Genomic DNA, 20,519 nt, shown 5'->3' with positions numbered 1-20,519 from the left:
AGAATCCACCTCAATGAGAAGCCCGTGCACCATAACAAAGAAAGAGAAACTCGAACTAGAGACTGCAACCAAAGAAAGCCCGCATGTAGCAGCAGACACACCACAGCCAAAAAATTAAATAAGTCTTTTTTAAAATATAAAATAAAATTACAACTGCAAAGCATCCGCACAGTGCCTGGCACACATGAACTTTCCGTGAGTGTGGTGACCCCGGAGCTCCTACCCAGGGGGCTGGGGCTGGGGGGTAGGGGTCAGTGGATGGCCCAGCAGCAGGGAGACATTCTCTGCAGCTTACACTTCTTATTAAACCGTAAGATTGTGACAGGCAGAATCAGCACCCTGGTTATCTCTATATTCTCCACAGAGCCTGCCGCCGTGCTCAGTACATGGTATGAAATCATTTTGATCACGGCTAGCTCAGCAGTTCATGGAGCAGAACACCCCTGGATTAAGCCAGGAGATTCCAATTCTGACTCCAAACACTGCCAGTAACATCAGAATGACTTTCAGAAATGTACTTCTCTCTGAGAGACACCGTGGACTGTCTGCAAGGCCTTCAGTCGTTCAGACAGATGTGGTCCTTGCTTCCATGGAAGTCTAATGATGGAGATGGGCTTGATATAATGATCACGTGGTTAGATAGCAACAGTGGTGATAAGAACTATGAGAGTATATTCAGAGGCACCTAAGGGTGTTGAAAGAAAGAATGCAAGGAAGGCTTTTCTGAGCAATGAATATTTGCATAGAGACCTGAGTATGAATTAGAGTTAGTGGAGTATCATGGAGGTGAGCAGAAGGGAGCACTTTTGGGTATGTGAAAGTCCAAGATGGACAGGAGCAGAGCGCCCTCCAGGACTAGAAGAGGCCCGCGTGGCTCAGCTCAGGAAACAGAGGTGACAGGGCCAGGAGATAACTCAAGGGCAGCAAATAAGGGGCCAGGTCAGGCAGCAGCATTGGGGCCTTCAGTCTAAGAACACTGGGAGCAGGGAATCGTCCTGGGGTTTGGAAGTAAGGAGTGTATTGTCTATAGAGAATTGAAAGACAGTCGTAAAGCTAAATATAACCTTTCGTTTTCACCATTCACTCACTGGAAAATTTATGTCAACCAGTGTAAACTCTGGGAGTTGGTGATGGACAGGGAGGCCTGGCATGCTGCAATTCACGGGGTCGCAAAGAGTCAGACACGACTGAGCAACTGAACTGAACTGAACTGAGTATGTTAGTAAATGCTTAGCAACTTGTTCTCTGGAGACAATAAAGATATATGCCTACGCATACACACACATGCACACACACAGGTGTATATATTATAAACGTTACAAATGACATAAAGGATTGTAACACGCAGTTTGCAAGTAATGATAAAAGCAGGCAAATACTCTTTTTCCTGCAACTTCTACATAGTTGATGGAATCTCATGAAACGCTTTTGTTGATTTTTGCTAAAGGCTTGTGTCTATATCCAAACAATGCTTGTACTCTTTGCAACCCCATGGACTGTAGCCTGCCAAGCTCCTCTGTCTATAGGGATTCTCCAGGCAAGAATACTAGAGTGGGTTGCCCTGCCCTCCTCCAGGGGATCTTCCCAACCCAGGGATTGAACCAGGGTCTCCTGCATTACAGGCGGATTCTTCACCAGCTATGCTGGTAGTTGATGGAATCTCATGGAACACTTTTGTCGATTTCTGCTAAGGGGTTGTGTCTATATCCAACCAATGCTTGTAATTCAGCCATGATTTCACAAATGGAATTGCATCTCAATCTGCTCTTTTCCCAATACATTCATTATCATTAAATCTGATATCTCATCTGTTCAACTATGTCTCACCTTTGTACAAATTAAGCCCATCAAATTAAGATTTTTTCATGTCATCACTAAGCGCAACACATTTTTAAGTTTCATCTGCATTATTATTTACTCCATCACTTTCTTAAATCTAGCAAAGAAGACAGTGGGCAAAACATCAAATTGAGCCCAATTTGTGTTTGCCAATTTCCATGGTGTAAATGACACAGGATGAGATGGTTGGATGGCATCACAACTCAACAGACATGAGTCTGAGTAAGCTCCGGGAGTTGGTGATGGACAGGGAAGCTTGGCATGCTGCAGTCCATGGGGTTGCAAAGAGTTGGACACCACTGAGCCACTGAACTGAACTGAAACACTCCCACAGTGGCTGACCACAATCTACCAGTGTGACATCACTGAATGTGGGTTAGGTAGCACTAAACGCGGCAGTGAAAAGAATTGTTCAGATTTGATCCACATGTCACAAGTAGAGTCTTGGTGACGTGTTAACATACCAAGGGTGATGGCAGATTGGGGAAGTACTGGACGCATCACCATGCCAGGGAGACCTGAAGAGGAACGAGCAGTGAGAGCTCACCTCTTCACTTTGCATGAGTTCCATTCAAGGTTCTGGTGACCACCAAGGGGAGAAGCTGAATAGGAAGCTAGATACACGGGTTTGGAGCTCAGAAAAGGAAGGATCCGAACTGTAAATTTGAAAGATATTCACTGAAATGTTGGCAGTGTGTTAAATCATGCAGCGAAAAATTGTGGCTTCTGAGCAAAGGGCTGAAATCTTTAAAACACATCACTTGGATGTTATCAAGAAGCAGATCCAGAGCAAGCCAAGGAGACTGCGGGGAAACAGGCAGATTATCACTCTTACCAGAGTGTTCTAAGAAGGAAGAATGAACTTTGCCAAGAGATTAGGTAGAACGAAGTAGGACAGTGTTCTTTGTATTACTAACTGCAGGTAGCCAAGGTAGGTTCAGTGGAATGCAGAAATCAAGAACTGAGTGCGATCTGGGAGACTAAAGAAGTGTGGGCCGCGGGCGGACAACCTTTCAACCAGTTCAGCTACAGAGAGTAGGAGCAAGGCAGAGGGGCAGCTGGAAGGGCACCTGGAGGGGAGGAAGGTTTGGGGCTCATGAAATGCCTATGACTCGGGTCCAGTGAAGAGGGAGATACTGAGCTAAGACAAGATTCTGTGATACTAGGGGAAAAGCAGAATGGACGGAGGGTTCAGAATGTTTTTTTAGTAACAGCAGTAGCTTTGTAGGTTTGAGATTTCCCTGGTGGCTCAGACGGTAAAGCATCCGCCTGCAATACGGGAGACCTGGCTTCGATCCCTGGGTTGGGAAGATCCTCTGGAGAAGGGAATGGGCCACCCACTCCAGTATTCTGGTCTGGAGAATCCCTGGTGGGCTACAGACCATGGGATCGCAAAGAGCTGGACACGACTGAGCGGCTTTCACTTTCCATCCTTGGGTCCAGAAGATTCCCCTGGAGGGAATGGTCACCCACTCCAGTCTTCCGGCCTGCAGAATCCCATGGACAGAGGCTACAGTTCATAGAGTCTCAAAGAGTCGGACACGACTGAACGACTAACACTTCGGAGGCTTGGCAGTAGAAAATGGAGAAAGTTTCTTTTTTTTTTGACACGGGAGGCAGAGGAATCTACTAAGAATGCGGGTTATGAAACGCGCGGAGTGGCAATGTGGTTGGGGGCGGAAGTTCAAGACAAAAATGACTTGGATGCAGGAGCCGGCAGGGTTCGTGGGTCAGCAGGAGATACGAGACTAGAGCCGTGGAAGAGGGTCTGCTAAAAACAAAGGCGGGGGAGCAGCAGGGCCTTGGACGGAAGAACGCAGTCTCATCGGGTCTTTCTAGAGACGCAGAAAGTTGAGACACACACTCTAAACAGCTCCTCCCAGGCAGGAGGAAGTCTGGACCGTCCGGGTCGCTGCGATCCAGCTCCCTTTCTTGCAGGGACGCGGCAGCACCGCTCCGCCGAGCGCCACTGGCAGCGCGAGGAGCGCCGGACAAGCCGGGAACGGGCTCCAGCGCCACGAGGGGCAGGGGGGAAGGGGGTACACGCCCGCGGTGGCCCCCGCAGCCCGCCGCCCGGGGCCAGGCTAGCGCCGCCCCCTCCCGCCGCCTGGGCCTCGCCCGGGACACAGCACCCAGGACTCCGCTTCCTCCTCTCGCTCCGAGTCCGTCTCTCAGCCCCTGGCGGCTCGCTGCGCCGCGACTCGTTCCCTCTGGCCTGACGTCACCGGTGCGCCAGCCAATGAGCTCGAGAGGAACCGGCGGCGCCCGTGAAAGTGACGGCAGGTGCAGCCAATGGCCGCGAGGAGGGGGCGGGCCGAGGCGGCGGGGTGTGAGGGGGGCGCCCGCGCGCGTGGGGAGCTGCGGGCGGTGCGGGCGAGCGCGCGGCGCGCGCGGCGCGGGGCGGGGGCACGCGGCGGGGGGGCGGGGGCGCGGCGCGCGCGGCCCCTCCCCCTGCCCAGCTCGGGGCAGGCGCCCGTAGCCGCCGGACTTCCCGCGTCGGCCGGGGAGATGCGGCCGCCGCTCGGGCTCCTTGCAGGTAACACGCGGGGCGGCCCCTGCAGGGCCGAGGGCGCCGCGGCTGGACAAGCAGAGTTGGGCGCCGAACGGACCCGGGAGGTCCCCACTGCCCGCCGCGCCCCAAGCTCCGTCAGTCCGAGCCGGGCCCGGCGGCGGCGCGGCTGGAGGAGTTGGCTCCCGGACCCGGGCTGCGGCCGGGGCCGGGGTCACGGCGGATGCTGGCCCTGGCGCCGTGCGCCCGGGTGTCAGCGGCACGCGGGACAAAGGGCGCGGCGTGGTGGGGGGCGCGCTCACCGCCGCCCCGGCAGCGCGGGCTCCCCGTCGACCCCGGGCGCACGGGCGCCTCTGGCGCGTCCCCCGGAGCGGACACCTGGCCGCGGGCCCCCGCGCCAGCCGCCAGCTGGCCGCCGCGCAAGCGATGGCTGGGCGCAGCCGGGCCGCCTGGCCGCCCGCCCAGGGGGAAAGGCGGCGCCCTGGCCGCGCCGCGAGTGCCAGCCTCCCCGCGCTCGCTGCCCTGCCGAGCGGCGTGCCCTGGGCCGGGGCGCCCGGGGCCACCACCGAGCTGCCGCTTCCCTGCGCCGGGCGTGGAGTTTGGGGAAGCGGAGCGGGTGGCGCAGCCGCCGCCTCACCTCCTGCGAACTCCGCGGGGCTTCTCGTCTTGTTGATGTTGTGTCTGTAGGCTGTGCGTATTTTCTTCCTTCTTTTTTTAACCGCACACAAAAGAAAGGAGTTAGAGGAACGAGCTAGCCAGAGCCCCGTGAGTCATCCCACGCTGCTCTTTCTCTTGGAGCGCAGATGGATGGGGAGTGTTTCTTGAGAAACAGTTAACAGGGAGGACTTACGGGGACCCCCCCCCCTCCCTGTCCCCTGTCCCCGCAGCCCCCACCGCGCCTGGGGCGCCCCAGAGGGAGGTGGGGTGAAGTGTCACCCGCTGACTTCGATGGGAAAATGGCTACAAGCTAGCAAGCTGGAAACTTTCTGGGACAGTGGAACTGGGAATGTCGAACCTCCCGCATTCATTCTTGCTGTCGGCAGACCTGGCCCTCGAGCGTTACTGAATTAAACCGAGAAGGTGATCCGAAGAGGAAGCTACTTGGAGTAGCATTGTGTTCGGCGCTGCGTAGGGGGAGGGCGGGAGAGATGAGTCTCCAGTGCCCTGGGGGCCCCAAGAGAGGAGCAGCCAGCTCTGGTCTCCAGGTGCTGGGTCAGGAACGGCTGTGTTCTTTCTTCTGGTTTCCAAACGGCCTGTCTCATCTCAGGCTGGCAGAGGGCAACCGGTGTGTGGATGGATCAATACTGATGAGCTGGAAAGGCCAGTCTGAGGCCAGAAAGCCCTTCAGTGCCGCTGGAAGAATATTTTCCAGTAGGTGTTCACTGCTGATTTTTCCAGGGATCGTGTAAGTTTGATCTGTCACCCCCTTACTGCAGTCCAGGCTGTGTGGCAGGCGTCACCGCGTCCCCGGGGTTCAGAGCTCAGTGACTGTTGTATGTTTGCTTTTGAGGGATGGCGTGCCCTCTCTGAGGCCTCTTTGACCTTTTCATTGACGATTGATTGATTGGTTTTAACCCGCTGAAAATAGAAGCTTGGTATAAGGAGTTTGAGATATTGAAAATAAAGAGGCTTGTGCTTCAGTTCCAAATCTAACTGCATACAGGCGCTAGTGAATTCTCAACGCAGTGGGGGGTAAGCACAGGATAGGGACAGGAATCCGATCAGCAGTGTGGTCACTGGTGGGACTAACGTGCCCTGCATGGGCTGAACCTGAGGCCATGATGTTGCTCCTTTCTTCTCTGTTCATGAGGCAGACTTCCATGGCCCAGGAGCCACGGCTCGCAGGCAGGAGGACATCCCCTGGGGAAGACCAATGGGGTGATGCCGCCCAGGGCCCATCCAGAGAGAAACAGAATCTGCACCTTTTCCTGGTTCATGCTGCTGTTTAGTCTCTCAGTCGTGTCTGACTCAGTCGTGTGACCCCATGGACTATAGCCCGCCAGGCTCCTCTGGTCCATGGGATTTCCCAGGCAAGAATACTGGCTTGCCATTTTCCTTCTCCTGGTACAAAAAGGCGGAAGGGACCTGTCTCCCTCCAGGTGCCACTTCATGCTGGCAGAGCTTCTTGTACCTGAGCTTCCAGCCTGCCTGCGATCCTTGCAGAAAAAAAGTCCATGGTGGCTCAGACAGTAAAGTCTGTCTACAGTGTGGGAGACCTGGGTTCAATCCCTGCGTTGGGAAGATCCCCTGGAGAAGGACATGGCAACCCACTCCAGTACTCTTGCCTGGAAAATTCCATGGACTGAGGAGCCTGGTAGGCTACAGTCCATGGGGTCACAAAGAGTCGGACATGACTGAGCGACTTCACTTTCACTTTCACTGTTGGAGGAGGAGGATTAATGTGTTCAGCCACATGGTTTATGCAGGATATACAGATGCCTGGTCACAGAGCCAGTGCCCTGGATCTGCCCAAAAGAAGGGTGCCCTTCTCTCAGTTGCATCAGGTTACCTGATGGGCTACTGCTGGCCTTGGTTGGCTAGCCCATCCTCAGGAATAAAAGTTGATGGCAACATGTTGTTCAGTCACTCAGTCGTCTCCAACTCTTTGTGACCCCATGGACTGCAGCATGCCAGGCTTCCCTGTCCTTCACTATCTCCTTCACAAACTCATGTCCATTCAGTCAGTGATACTATCTGACCATCTCATCCTCTGCCACCTGCTTCTCCTCTTGCCCTCGATCTTTCCGAGCATCAGAGTCTTTTCCAGTGAGTCAGATGTTTGCATCAGGTGGTCAAAACATTGGAGCTTCAGCAACATGATGGCAACATGGGTGATCCCAAGACAGGATGTCAGGGACTGGGCCACTGGGAACTAATCTCTGCAGAATAATGAAGTGAAGTGAAAGTCACTCAGTTGTTTCTGACTCTTTGGGACCCCATGGACTATACAGTCCATGGAATTCTCCAGGCCAGAATACTGGAGTGGATAGCCTTTCCCTTCTCCAGGGGATCTTCCCAACCCAGGGATCAAACCGAGGTTTCCTGCATTGTAGGCTGATTCTTTACCAGCTGAGCCACAAGGAAAGCCCAATAATAACAGTAGCGGGAACCCATTGTTTCCATATATGCTCTTGTTTAATCCTTAGCACAACCTCCTGGTACCCTATGGTGCTGATGAGGAATGGATCCTTGGAAAGACCAGGCAACTCAAGGTCATGTAGGTAGCAAATCCAAGTCTGTCTGCCCACAGGGCCTGTGCTGTTAACCTTTGGGCTAGACTAAGGTTCCTGACACACTGTAGCAGAATTGCATTTGCTGAGCCACAGTATTTTCTGAGCTACCCTACTCTGCTCATTAGCAATCAGGCCTTAAATGGAAAGGGCATTTGTGAGTGTCCTTGCGGGCAGCAGAGAAGTGGGGATCTTGGACCAGGGAAGGGAAGCAGCAATGAAGAGGGAAGAATCAGCCAGGACGGGGAGCAGGGCAGAATCTAGGCTCCCTGATGTCCCTGCCAGAGAAGAGGGGGAGCCCTTCTGAGATGGGCTTATCCATCCTGTTGACCCCCCAAGAGTCTGGGCCTGGTCCCGATGTTCGGGTCTATAGTCTGCCTTCCGTCTATCTCAGCAGCCCTTGCCTGAGTACCAAAAGCACTAGTGTGTGTTACAGACAATCTAAGATGAGAAGGGAGGCCAGCAACTAATGTTGTTCAGTCGCTAAGTTGTGTCTGATTCTGCGACCCCATGGACTGCAGCATGCCGGGCTCCTCTGTCCTTCACCATCTCCCGGAGTTTGTTCAGATTCATGTCCTTTGAGTGGATGATGCCATCCAACCATCTCATCCTCTGCCGCAGCAACTAATTCAGGAGCACAAATGAGTTCCCGATGCAATACTCTTCCTAGAGGGCCATTTGCACCTCAGAGATCCACTTGTAAAATACTGGTATCATCAACTCAATGGATGTGAGTTTGCGCAAACTCAGGAGATGGTGAAGGACAGGGAAGCCTGGCGTGCTGCAGTCCATGGGGTCGCAAAGAGTCAGACACATCTGAGCGACTGAACATCAAACTCAAATATCTGGGCCTGAAGCAGACAACACGAAGACCAGTTACAGGGCCATCTGTCAGCTCACAGCTCCATTTCACATTTAAGATTGATATGAAACTAATATAAACCATTTGCTTTCCTTCGTATTCACTTCCTGAACCAAAGAACTCTTGTATTCCCTACGTATTACGTCAGGGTAGCTTCCTAACTGTTCAATCTTTTTTCACTTGTAGCAGGAGTAATTTCTGGAGCTCAAATATGGACACAGTGGTTGGGGCCTGCGTGGTGACCTCTGTTGTGTTTGCAGCTGTAATTTGGATTTGACCAGTGGTTTATCCTTTCAGTGAAAAGGGGGGGAAAAAGTGACACACAGTGGCTGGAATATTCCCCCTGTACTTGCTGAAAGCATGAGTTACAAATGAGTTACCTCAGGTGGAAAAGCTAGAGGGCCCAGCTCCACGAGAGCTGCAAAGCCCTTCCTCTGGGGGGTAATAGGTTTATCCCCTTCCCCGGGCCTGGACAGGAACAGTGCTGCCATAGAAGAGAGGGTCCCATTGACTGTTGTTGGGTCCTCAGCATGTTCACTCAGACAGAGGGCTGCGGAAAAGAGGCCCGTGACGTCCAGTGGTCCCTTGGGCTGACTTCTCATTGATTCCATCATCTGGGTATTCCCTGGAAGACCTGGAAACAAATACAGGTTCAAACTCATGTTGACCTTTGAACAGCATGATTTTGAACTGTGTGGGTACACTTATATGCAGATTATTTTCTGTAATAAAGACCTCAGTACTGGGGAAAAAAAGAAAAAGAAAAAACAAAATTGTAGGGGGCGCAAGTTTGATCCCTGGCCCACATGCCACACAGTAGAGCCAAAAAAACACAAGACTACATGGTCTGTGGTTAGTTGAGTCCCTGGATGGCAAGGAACTGCAGATACAAACTTATAATAAGCTCTGCCTAGATTTTCAACAGTGAGGAGGGTCAGTGCCCCTAACCACTGAGTTGTTCAGAGGTCATCTGTACATCTAAAGTGCCTCCCAGTCTAAGGGCCTGAAATTTTCTTCCATCTCAGTGTGAAGGAGTGGGGCTGCTCCCTTAGTAGGGAAGATGAGAGCCTTGCTTATTACTGGTCATCCAGACGCTCCAGGGGATTCTCAAATTATTCTCAAATGAATGTGCTTTCTTCTTCCTTGAAGAAAGTACTTGTAATAACAGTTAACCTTCCTTTGACAGTCATTAAACCCCGTGGTTCTAGGCACTTTCGGTGGGTGTCCTGCTTAACCTTCGTGACAACCATGTTAGGTGGGCCTACTTATCATCCCCATTTTAGAGGTGAGGAAACTGAGGCCAAGAGAGGTGAAGTAACTTGGCCAAAGTCAGGTAGGATTAGACCTAGACAAGATCCTGGTAAAACCAAAGAGGGTGCCTATTGAAGGTGTGGTGGGCATGGGGACAGATACAATGTGATGGGTAGGGGAGGTGGTTTCATAATTGGTGAATTCCAGGTTAGGAAGTTCCTAGGCAACTGCTGGAAAGTTCTTTTGCTTTGCTGAGTGCACAGGACATGAACTCAAAGATAAGCAGCACACGCAAGGCCACCGAAGTAAGAAATGGCAAGGCTGGGAGATGGCATTTCGTTTTAATGTATTGCCTATTTGAAAGAAAAGCTAAAATAAGTGTCTTTATAACTTGATAACTAGGCCAGAAGGATGCCTGCATCAGACATACACACATAACTTTATAACTTGACTCCCTCACCAACATTGAAGGTCATGTCCTCACCTAGAAGAGGACCCCCCCAGTCTCCTTTAGGACATAGCCTAACAATGCTGGAACAATGCTGTCCCCAGCATCTGTCTGCAGTGGGGCCTCCTTGCTCTGTCTGTCCCCTGGGTGGGAACCACGGGCATGTGCCTGCCACCTCACCTCTGTTAAACTCCTCTTTCTCCCAGATTTTCATTGAATGGGCAGCAGTGTCTGTGTTCTGCAGAGAGACCGTAAGCTCTTTCACAACCAGGACCATGCTTCACGCGCACACACATACAAACACACAAGATTGTTGTGCTGAGACCCAGCAATGAATATGTATTGATTTTTCTTGATTGCATGAAGCAAGATGGTTAACTTTTTTTCTTTAGCTTTGTAAACTGGCTCAAGGACTATAAAAATGATCTGCCTTCTGGGGCTGATAAACATAGGATTCGCTTAAATCATTGTTTCTCAGGGATAATCCAGCATCAGAAAGCCAAAGACTCCTGACGTGGTCGGTTGTGTCTGGGCCCAGGAGAAGCTCCCTGGGCCCAAGGTGATGGTTCTGCCCACTTGAGGTTTGAAAGCACCCCTTAAAGCAGTTTAGATCACACCCTATAAACTCACAGCATAAATAAATAATTGACCATCGAGCTCTTTTTCACTTGGGGTAAACATGCCTACTGATGTGTGCATGTGTGTTAAGTTGCTTTGGTTGTGTCCAGCTCTTTGCAACCCCATGGACTGCAGCCAGCCAGGCTCCGCTGTCCATGGGATTCTCCAGGTAAGAGTACTGGACTGGGTTACCATGCCGTCCTTCAAGGGATCTTCCTGACCCAGGGATCGAACCTGTGTCTCTTACTTCTCCTGTATTGGCAGGCGGGTTCTTTACCACGAGCGCCACCTGGGAAGCCCGCCTACAGTACAAACCTCCTCCCAAGGCGTTGATGAGTACTGATGTCGTGTCACTTCCCGCAGGTTTCTAGCCAGCAGAATGCTGGACCCAGAGGCCGGCGGGGAGCAGCTGTCAGGATGGCCGAGTGGGACGCCAGCCTGGACCACATCATCCCATCCTCTGTTCTTCCTCCCTTCTGGGCGAAGTTCCTCGTGGGTTTTGCTTCCCTCATGTGTTTTGCCCGGAGCTACGATGGAGACTTTGTCTTTGATGACTCTGAAGCCATTGTTAACAATAAGGTTCGTATCTTGATGTCTGTCTGGTAAACTGACTTGCCTGCATCTCAGTAATGATCTGCATCAATTATTTTCTATGGCCGTGGTCCTCAACCTCTCTGTGGACCAGTTTTGTGGAAGAGTTTTTTTCCTTGGACTGGGGCAGCGGGGGAATGGTTTCAGGATGATTCAAGCGCGTTGTATTTACTGCGTGTTTTATTTCTATCATTAGTACATCAGCCCCACCTCAGCTCACCAGGCATTAGATCCCAGAGGCTGGGGACCCCTGCTCCACTGAACTTTCGCTGAGCCTTTATCTGAGCCCCCATCGTGCTCCAGATTTCCCATCTTTTTTTTAGAAAGCATCTCCTTGATTTAGGGCCCCTTTTATTGCTGGCAGCAGGGTCTCCCAGCCTTGCCTAACCTCAGGCTTTGCCCTGGATGGGTGCCCTGCATGAGGCCCCAGCCCACGCATATATCAGAGAGACTGTTCTTCTAACATGACAAGGCCATGGTATTGCAGAGCCTTGCAGGCTATTTGAGGTTTTGTGAGAAAATTTTACAGAACTCTAGGCCAGAAGGATGCCCCCATCAGACATGCACACACACCGTGTATCTGCATACACACGCGCGCGCACACACACACACACACACCTGCTGCAGTGGTGGGCAAGTCTGATCCCCCACTGGAAGGCGTGTCCTTGGCTGCAGGCAGTGAGCCAGCCCCTTCTGTGTCCTTCGCTGGGAGCATCAGGACGTCCTGCTGACAGTTGCAGATGACCCGGAGTTTGCTGCCCAAGGAGGCTGCATTCCCTGCTCATTTCGTCCCTGCTCGTTTCACGTGTGGAGACTCAGATTTGCTGAATTTGCGAAACCCCAGCCAGTTCTGCTCACCAGTGGGTGCAGGGGAAATAACATTCTCTCTCAGTCGCTAGCTGTGGAGGTAGGGAAGAAGAAATTGGCTTGTGGGAAGGAAAGAAAAGGGTTTCATTAAGCTAAAAGAAAATCTGAACAAGAAACTTGGAGGCAGAGAGAGCCCGGAGGAGAAAGATGGTGGAAAGAACGTAGTTAGAACCTTTGTGACGGGAAATGGCTACCCTTTCCAGTATTCTTGTCTGGAAAATCCTATGGACAGAAGAGCCTGGCGGGCTACAGTCCATGGGGTCACAAGAGTCGGGCACAGCTTAGTGACTAAACCAAACCAGCCCCGACTCAGCAGATGTTTTGTGTCTGCCTTAAGGGGCCAAGAGAACCTGAAGGAATTCACTCCTCTCTCTTTCTCTAGTAGATACAGTGGTAGCGTCTCTTTGTAACATTGTCCTTAATGCTCTGCGAATTTTGAAGTCATAAGATTTTCCCAAATGTGGAGAAAGCCATTTTCCTATTGAAAGTGTGAGGGAAAATTCTCTGTGCAAGGAGCATGTATGAGGTGGGGTGGAGGGGAGGGGGCGAGGGGTAAGGAGGTGACTGTTTGGCGGATAGTTTATTTGTAATATCCTGTAAATGATTTGCTTCATTTCCACCGCACAGACTTCGGTCCTGGTGTTTATTCTGAATCCAAGTTCTTCACTTGTAATTTCCCTCAAGTTCGTCCAGCAGTTTACTGCAGATGTTTCTGTTTCAGTTCTTTTTGCAGCAGTGCTTAGGAGCAAAAAGAAGTGTGTTAGCTCTGAGCAACGGTGTCACGTGGGTGGTTTAATAGCGATTCTCCAGCGGGATATGTGGCTTAATAGCTGCTTTCCAGCGAGGATATGTGACTGCCTTTATTGTTTCGGCTGTGCTGGGTCTTCATTGCTGAGCGGGCTTTTCTGTAGTTGTGGAGAGCAGTGGCTACTCTCGAGGTGCGGTGTGCGGGCTTCTCACTGCTGTGGCTTCTCCTGCTGGGAACACGGGCTCCAGGGCACGTGGACGCAGTCGTGGCCGCACGCAGGCTCAGGAGATGTGCTGTGCGGGCGTAGGTGCTTCGCAGCTTGTGGGATCTTCCCGGACCAGGGATCGAACCTGTGTCTCCTTCATTGGCAGGCAGATTCTTAACCCCTGGACCACCAGGCAGGTCTGCCTTTATTATTGTTATTTTTTAATTCCGTTTGTTGAGAGTTTCTTGGCTCTGCCACTCTAAGAGAATGTATGAAGTGTCAACTCTGGACCCGTGTTGAAGAGCTTTGGTGAGTGGGAGACACGAACCGTGTCATACGTGAGATGCCCGGGACGAGGCTGTGCTTCTCTTTCCTTCTGGGAGCGAAGGCAGATGAAGGCGCTCTGTGACCCCCCGCACATTGTCTTGGCAGAGCTCTCTGGAGCACCACACTGTGCCCCTCTGTTCACTTGTGAGCCCGCTTTCCCCCTCCCCGTCTAATGAAAGGCCCTCCTCTGTTCACTGGCACCCTGCCTGCGGTAATGTGAAACAGGCTGTGACTGGAGCTTCTCGGTGTTAAAGGCTGTTTTCCAGATGCTTCCTTGTAGTGTTGAGTTGCCTGTTTTCATGGAGATGATGATTTTCTTTGAGACAGTGGAGTCAGCAAGCATTTGAGACACAGCACATCTTTTCTAGAAATCATTAGGAGGAAAAATTGACCTTTCTTCCTGCGGCGCGCCCTGCTGTGTGTGGGCTACACCCAATCAAATATTTAGAGCTTTGCTGGTGTTCGTTTTCTGCTCAAACGCAGGGAAAGATCCTTTCCTCCTTCCTTCACAGCTGAGCAGGTAGTTCTGGGACAACGCAAAAGTACGTGATTTCCAATGGGGTAACGGAATAAACAGAATGAGTGGGTGGATCACATGATCCTCATGAAATAGCAGCTTGACTCTTAGAGGCGGGTGTGTGCGCTCAAGGCCCCTGAAGATGATGCCCACCGGAAGTGAAATTCACCCACTAAGTGGGCGTCAGGTCACCAGCTTGCCTCTGTCCCACATCGTCAGACTTTTCCCTTTGCGTCATTAAGCACCTAAGGCTTCCCAGGTGGCACTAATGGTAAAGAACCCACCTGCCAATACAGGAGATGCGGGTTCGATCCCTGGGTCGGGAAGATCCCCTGGGGGAGGAAATGGCAGCCCACTCTAGTATCCTTGCGTGGAGAATCCCATGGACAGAGGAGCCCGACGGGCTACATCCATGAGGTCACAGAGAGTCGGACACAGCCGAGCGACTGAGCACAGCAAACATACACTGAATTCTGCTGTGTGTCCTGGACCCTGGTTCTCTGGGAGTGGCCATTATGTGGCCCACTTCTTCCATCTGGGTCATCACCTATCTTCAGATTATCGTGAGCAGCAAAGACTGCCCCGTTTGGATGCAGACCTGGACAGAGGTGCTCAGCAACACGTCCGGTGGTGTCATTTGCGGGTGCACTTCTGTCTGCATGGTCCCGGGCCAGGTCTTCCAACCCACCCAGAAGTCACCGGGCCTTGTGATCTCCCTTAAGGCCTGCCTTCTTAGCTGAAGTTCATCAGGGTTGTTTTTGTTACTGCCGTGAAGTATCTTGACTCCTCTACCGTGCAGTGCTTATCACATCATTAATTTCTAGACCCTAAAATAGTCCTGTTTAACCATGCTGTAGAGAGAAAGTTAATATTCAGTTTTGATACTTTCTCCAAGTGCCTTGTCTGCCTTTCTTCTTCTTAAGCACAGTTTTAGTAATCTAGTTTCATATTTAAATGTTAAAAAAAAAAAAAAGATTCATTTTGAAGCATCTATATAGTTCAGTTCCAAATTAAATTACCTTCTAAGATAGGTATTGTTTTAGAATATTTGGTCATTTTTATCTTTAAAAATTATGTGGAAGTTGTTTTTTCTCTAATTTTACTATCTGCTTAGCTCATAATCCAAAATGGGAAGGTTTAAAATATAGGGTCGGGAAGACTCCCTGGAGTCTTCTCCCGGGAAGACTACCTGGAGAAGGAAATGGCAGCCTCCTCCAGTATTCTTGCCTGAAGAATCCCATGGACAGAGGAGCCTGGCGGGCTACAGTCCAGGGGGTCAGACACAGCTTCGTGGCTGAACAGCAGCCTTACATATTGGATGTGAGAGAGGGTGGTAGTGACCTCACTTAGCTGCTTGGTCCATTCGTTCATTCTGCATGGATTGAGCCCCTTCTCTGCACTCCCCCCAAACCCGGGGGGAGGGGCCCAGGCCTGGAGGAGCCCCAGCACAGTGACGCAGATGGCAGTCACGTGACTGTGAACCTCCTGGGAAACAGGCTGTGAAGACAGGTAGAGGATGCTCTGGGCTCCCCAGGAAGAGAATTGTTTCAACTCCGGAACATCATAGCCCAGTGGCTGAAATACAAGGAGCAGGAGAAGCTGAGCTCTGGGGAGCTGAGGGGTGACCATCTGGGCACAGACCCGTGGGTGCACCGTCTTGGGGCGGGTGGCAGCAGGGGCCATTTGGGGACCAGGGGCAGAGCCAGAGTCTGGGAGATGCACCAGGAGAGTTCCGCTGAGGGGCCAGAGCACCCCAACTGTGGTGTCCCCGTAGGACATCGGCTTGGTCCTGGAAGGAGCGGGGGCTCTCACAGTGGGTGGGAGAGATCACTTGGAGAACGTGCAGAGCGGGGCACAGTGGAGCCCCGACGAGGCCCGGCTGGGTGCTGGGTGTGAGGGCGACGGTGGCTGGACCCAGGACCAGTGGGAGACATGGAGAAGAGGGGGCTTCCGCCCAGGGGGAGGGTGCAGTCCCGACCCCGCCGTCTGCTGTGTTGCCCGCAGGACCTCCGCGCGGAGACGCCTCTGGGGGACCTGTGGCATCATGACTTCTGGGGCAGCCGGCTGAGCAGTAACACTAGCCACAAGTCCTACCGCCCCCTGACCGTGCTGACCTTCAGGTGAGGTGCCGCCCGACGGCCGTGGGGGCGGGGAAGCCCAACGCTTGTGCGCGGCGTTGCACCGGGTGGGGTGTAACAAGGGGCCCCGGTCAGGGGTTCTGATGGACTTACAAGCCGAGGTGCAGGCACTCACCCGTGCAGCCAGAGGAGACCTGCCAGGCCCCCGGCAAGGATGCTCTGATGAAGCGGTCCCTACTTTGCACAGTTCTCTCAGGTTGGACCCTTTGCAGCTTAAGCTGGAGGAAAGAGTATGTCAAGGCAACAGGTGACCTCTAATTAAATTGTGTTTGATTTCACTATATAAAAAAAAATATGTTATAAATCTTCCTCCTGTGAACCACATCAGTCTTCCCTGGTAACTCAGAACTAAAGCATTCACCTGCAACGCAGCAGACCCAGGTTCGATCTCTGGGTCAGGAAGATCCCCTGGAGAAGGCAAAGGCTACCCACTCCAGTATTCTTGGCTGGAGAATTCCATGAACAGAGGAGCCTGGCAGGTTCATGAGGTCACAAAATGTCGGATACAACTGAACGACTAGCAGTTCACTTCTGTGACCACATCGATATCCAAAAACAAAATGAAACTAAAGATGATCTCACCACCACCCATGAATCAGGGAGCTGTTTGCATTAGATTAATTGATCTCACAGAAGTTCCCATGCATAGCTGTTTCTCGGGTATGTTGGATAATCTATGTGTAGATCCCTCAAAAGTGAAAGTGAAAGTTGCCCAGTCGTGTCCCACTCTTTGCGACCCCATGGACTATATAGTCCATGGAATTCTCCAGGCCAGAATACTGGATGGGTAGCCTTTCCCTTCTCCAGGCGATCTTCCCAACCCAGGGATTGAACCCAGGTCTTCCACACTGCAAGCAGATTGTTTACCAGCTGAGCCACAAAAAGAAGTATAGAAATGATGAATCAGAACCACTCATGACTGAAAAAGAGACAGGAATCCTTGACAGGGAGGAAGTGCTTCATTGTTCAGAAGGCTGGTGGGCAGACTGTCAAGGGGTATTTTGGAGGGTTGGGGACAGGGAGACTAGACAAGTCCCTTGACCATCTTCAATCCAGGTCCCTGTGGAGCAGCCTAAGTAACATGTCTGTTTTATCTTTCTGAAAGACAGCCTTGCCTTTATCACACCTGAATAATTGTCCTTTCTTTTTTGGCATTTCCTCTCCAAGTATTTTCTGTCCCACTCCTCTGAGAGGTCCTTATCTCCTGTTTTCCCCTCTGTAGTTAATTACGTTCTTAGCTCATCTTCACCCTTCTTAGCTTAACAGGCATTATTTATCTTGACGCTATTTTTATCAACTGTGCACACGCTCTCCTCCTTCAGCATGTTCACACACCAGCCTTTCCCTCCAGCCAGTTCGTGTTTTATTTACGTGCTTCTGCACCTCCGTTGTGAATACCTTCCTTCCCTGCAGGATGAACTACTACTTGTCGGGAGGCTTCCACCCCGCGAGCTTCCACGCGGTCAACATCGCCCTGCACGGCGGCGTGTCCGTGCTCCTGGTGGACGTCTTCTCCGTGCTCTTCGGGGGCCTGCAGTACTCGAGCAAGGGCCGGCGGCTGCACCTGGCCCCCAGGTCGTCCCTGCTGGCCGCCCTGCTGTTTGCCGTGCACCCAGTGCACACGGAGTGTGTGAGTACCGTCTGCCAGCCGTCTCTGCACTCGTGTGAGATAGCTGCGGTCCACGCGCTGGTTTGTTCCCTAAAACAGGCTTCCCTCGGCTTCGTACGGCTGTAGAAGGCCAGCTTTCAGACACCCAGGACAGTGATTTGTGGGGACAGCAGGTCTCCCTTAGGACAAACGCAGGGTCCCCGATGGGCCAAGACTTCATAATGACCACATGGTATGATCTCCAGTGATACTCTCTGTGTCCCTTATGAGACCTCACTGGGAAGGTGTGAATGGTGGACCTTGCTCAGCTTCTGGGTCTAAAGCCAGAGGCTGAGATTGCCTTTTTTTTCCTGAAAAGGGATCTGATGCAATTTTCCTCTGTTAGCCGAGAGCTTTTGTGATTTCCAAAATATTTCCTCACGCTTCACACGATTGTCACCAAAACGCTGTGGGTTCAGCTGGAGCAGCATAACAATTTCCACTTTACAGAAGAGGAAGCAGACAAGGAGGACAAATTAGGGACTTAACCCAGGTCCATCACGTGGCCGAGGGGTGTAGGGATAGAATTTAAGATCTAGCCGTCTGAACCTGTGCCGAGGAGAGGTCAGCGTGCTGCGAGCTGAGCTGGTGAGTGGGTCCCTACGTCCTGCCGGGACCTGCTCATGAATTCTCCCCACCTTGCCTCTCATCTCCCATCCCTCCATTCCACGACAGCCATTCAAGTTCAAATATTTGAGACAAAGTCATCGGTCATTAAAAATTAGCATTCTGAAGACAGATCAGCTGTCTGTTCACCTTTCCTTGTTTCGGCAAATAGCCAGTATTCAGTTTCATCCTCTCTATCAGTTCAGTTTAGTTCAGTTGCTGAGTTGTGTCTGACTCTTTTCAACCCCGTGGACTGCAGCACGCCAGGCCTCCCTGTCCATCACCAACTCCCGGAGTTTACTCAAATTCATGTCCATTGAGTCAGTGATGCCATCCAACCATCTCATCTTCTGTCATCCCCTTCTCCTGCCTTCAATCTTTCCCAGCATCAGGGCCTTTTCAAATGAGTCAGCTCTTCGCATCAGGTGGCCAAAGTACTGGAGTTTCAGCTTCAGCATCAGTCCTTCCAACGAACACCCAGGACTGATCTCCTTTAGGATGGACTGGTTGGATCTCCTTGCAGTCCAAGGGACTCTCAAGAGTCTTCTCCAACACCACAGTTCAAAAGCATCAATTCTTTGGCGCTCAGCTTTCTTTATAGTCCAACTCTCACATCCATACATGACTACTGAAAAAAACCACAGCCTTGACTAGCTGGATCTTTGTTAACAAAGTAATGTCTCTGCTTTTTAATATGCCATCTAGGTTGGTCATAATTTTTCTTCCAAGGAGTAAGTGTCTTTTAATTTCATGGCTGCAGTCGCCATCTGCAGTGATTTTGGAGCTCAAGAAATAAAGTCTCTGGGCTTTGGGCTGGATCCCCAGGGGAGGGAGGAGACCTAACAGAGGGGGTTTCCTTGCCTCTTGTCTGTTTAAAGACCAGGATGTCGGACCCAGGGGGTTCCCCGAGGACACTAGTGCCACTGTAGGATTTGTTTTTCCTCGAAGCATTGATGAAGATTTCGGATTGCTTGAATTCAGGTGTCAGAGAGGGAAGGCCAGATGTCCTTAATACTCCTGCTCAGTCAGTGAAGCCAGAATTTATACTGAAGGAATCAGGTGGTGAAACAGCCCCCCTTCTCCCTTCCCTCATTCCTTCTATGGCTCCCACGCAAATTGTGCCCAGTAGGGAAATGCCACCACCTCCTGTGTTACGGACTCAGGGAATGGTGGTGACTTTTCCAGAAAACTCTGATGGGAGTGTTTCAGGTTATTTGTAAGGGGGAAAAAGAAATCTTTATAAATAACTTTGCCTGAAAATACATATTAATGCAAATAACAGAAAAGAAAAAAACCTCTTTGTACCCATGCACATTGGCCAAACAATTCAACTCAGTACCTTCTTGGATAGCCTTTAAAATTTTCTTCCTATAGAATCTCTTTAATTTATGCCAAAAATTCACTGAAGGACTAAATACTCTGTACACTGAAACACTTATCACACTTTTTTTTGAGACTTATTTTCTTTTTTAAATTAGTTTTTATTGGAGTATAGTTGATTAACAATTTTGTGTTAGTTTCTTGCTGTATAGCAAATGAATCAGTTATCCTTACACACATATCCCCTCTTTTTTGGATTTCCTTCCCAATTAGGCCCCCACAGAGCACTGAGGAGAGTTCCCTGTGTGATACAGTAGGTTCTCATTAGTGCCATACTTTTTAAAACCTGTTTTTCTTCATGTCAGATGACGTAATGTACATTCCTTAAGGGAGTATCTTCACTTAGCCAAAGGTAGAATGTTTGTTTTAAAAATGAGTTTATGATATTTAAAGTTCATTTTAGTGGAAGTCTTTTTTTTTTTTTCTTCCCAGATTTGCATGATTTACAACATTATATGTTAGGGGAAGTCTTTAAATGTACCTCAACCACTCAGATAACAAGTGGTTTAGGCTGGCCTTTTTGCCCCTCACCCCTGGTATTTATCCAAGGCACTTCCCTCCCCTTCACCCAGTATAGGAAGCCTTGTTCTCTGACCTTCCGCGTTCCCAGCCCCTGCTTCCCCAACCCCCTTGCTCTCAGGATCTTCTTGGATGCCCTTCTCTGGGTTGGCTTTGCTTACTGTCTCCTCTGAAAGGCTCTGGGATGCTGGACCATCCTCGGGCCCTGTGAAGAGC

General features: G+C 51.1%; 1 protein-coding gene across 2 annotated transcripts in view; it reads left to right on the top strand.

The window, feature by feature from the left end:
* Positions 1 to 4,262: 4,262 nt before the first annotated feature.
* The window catches only part of TMTC4 (transmembrane O-mannosyltransferase targeting cadherins 4), a 58,335-nt gene continuing 42,078 nt past the window's right edge, over positions 4,263 to 20,519 (top strand). For both annotated transcript variants that reach the window (XR_009691217.1, XM_061133019.1), the window contains exons 1-4: positions 4,263 to 4,375; positions 11,121 to 11,336; positions 16,017 to 16,132; positions 17,564 to 17,780. Coding sequence is in view for 1 of the 2 variants with exons in the window: in XM_061133019.1 (XP_060989002.1) it covers positions 11,175 to 11,336; positions 16,017 to 16,132; positions 17,564 to 17,780 (495 nt within the window). In the remaining variant the exon portion in view is untranslated. The remainder of the gene's footprint in view (positions 4,376 to 11,120; positions 11,337 to 16,016; positions 16,133 to 17,563; positions 17,781 to 20,519) is intronic.

Source organism: Dama dama, chromosome 30 (assembly GCF_033118175.1).
Source record: "Dama dama isolate Ldn47 chromosome 30, ASM3311817v1, whole genome shotgun sequence".
NCBI lineage: Eukaryota > Metazoa > Chordata > Mammalia > Artiodactyla > Cervidae > Dama > Dama dama.
This window is presented reverse-complemented; position numbering and strand designations above follow the sequence as displayed.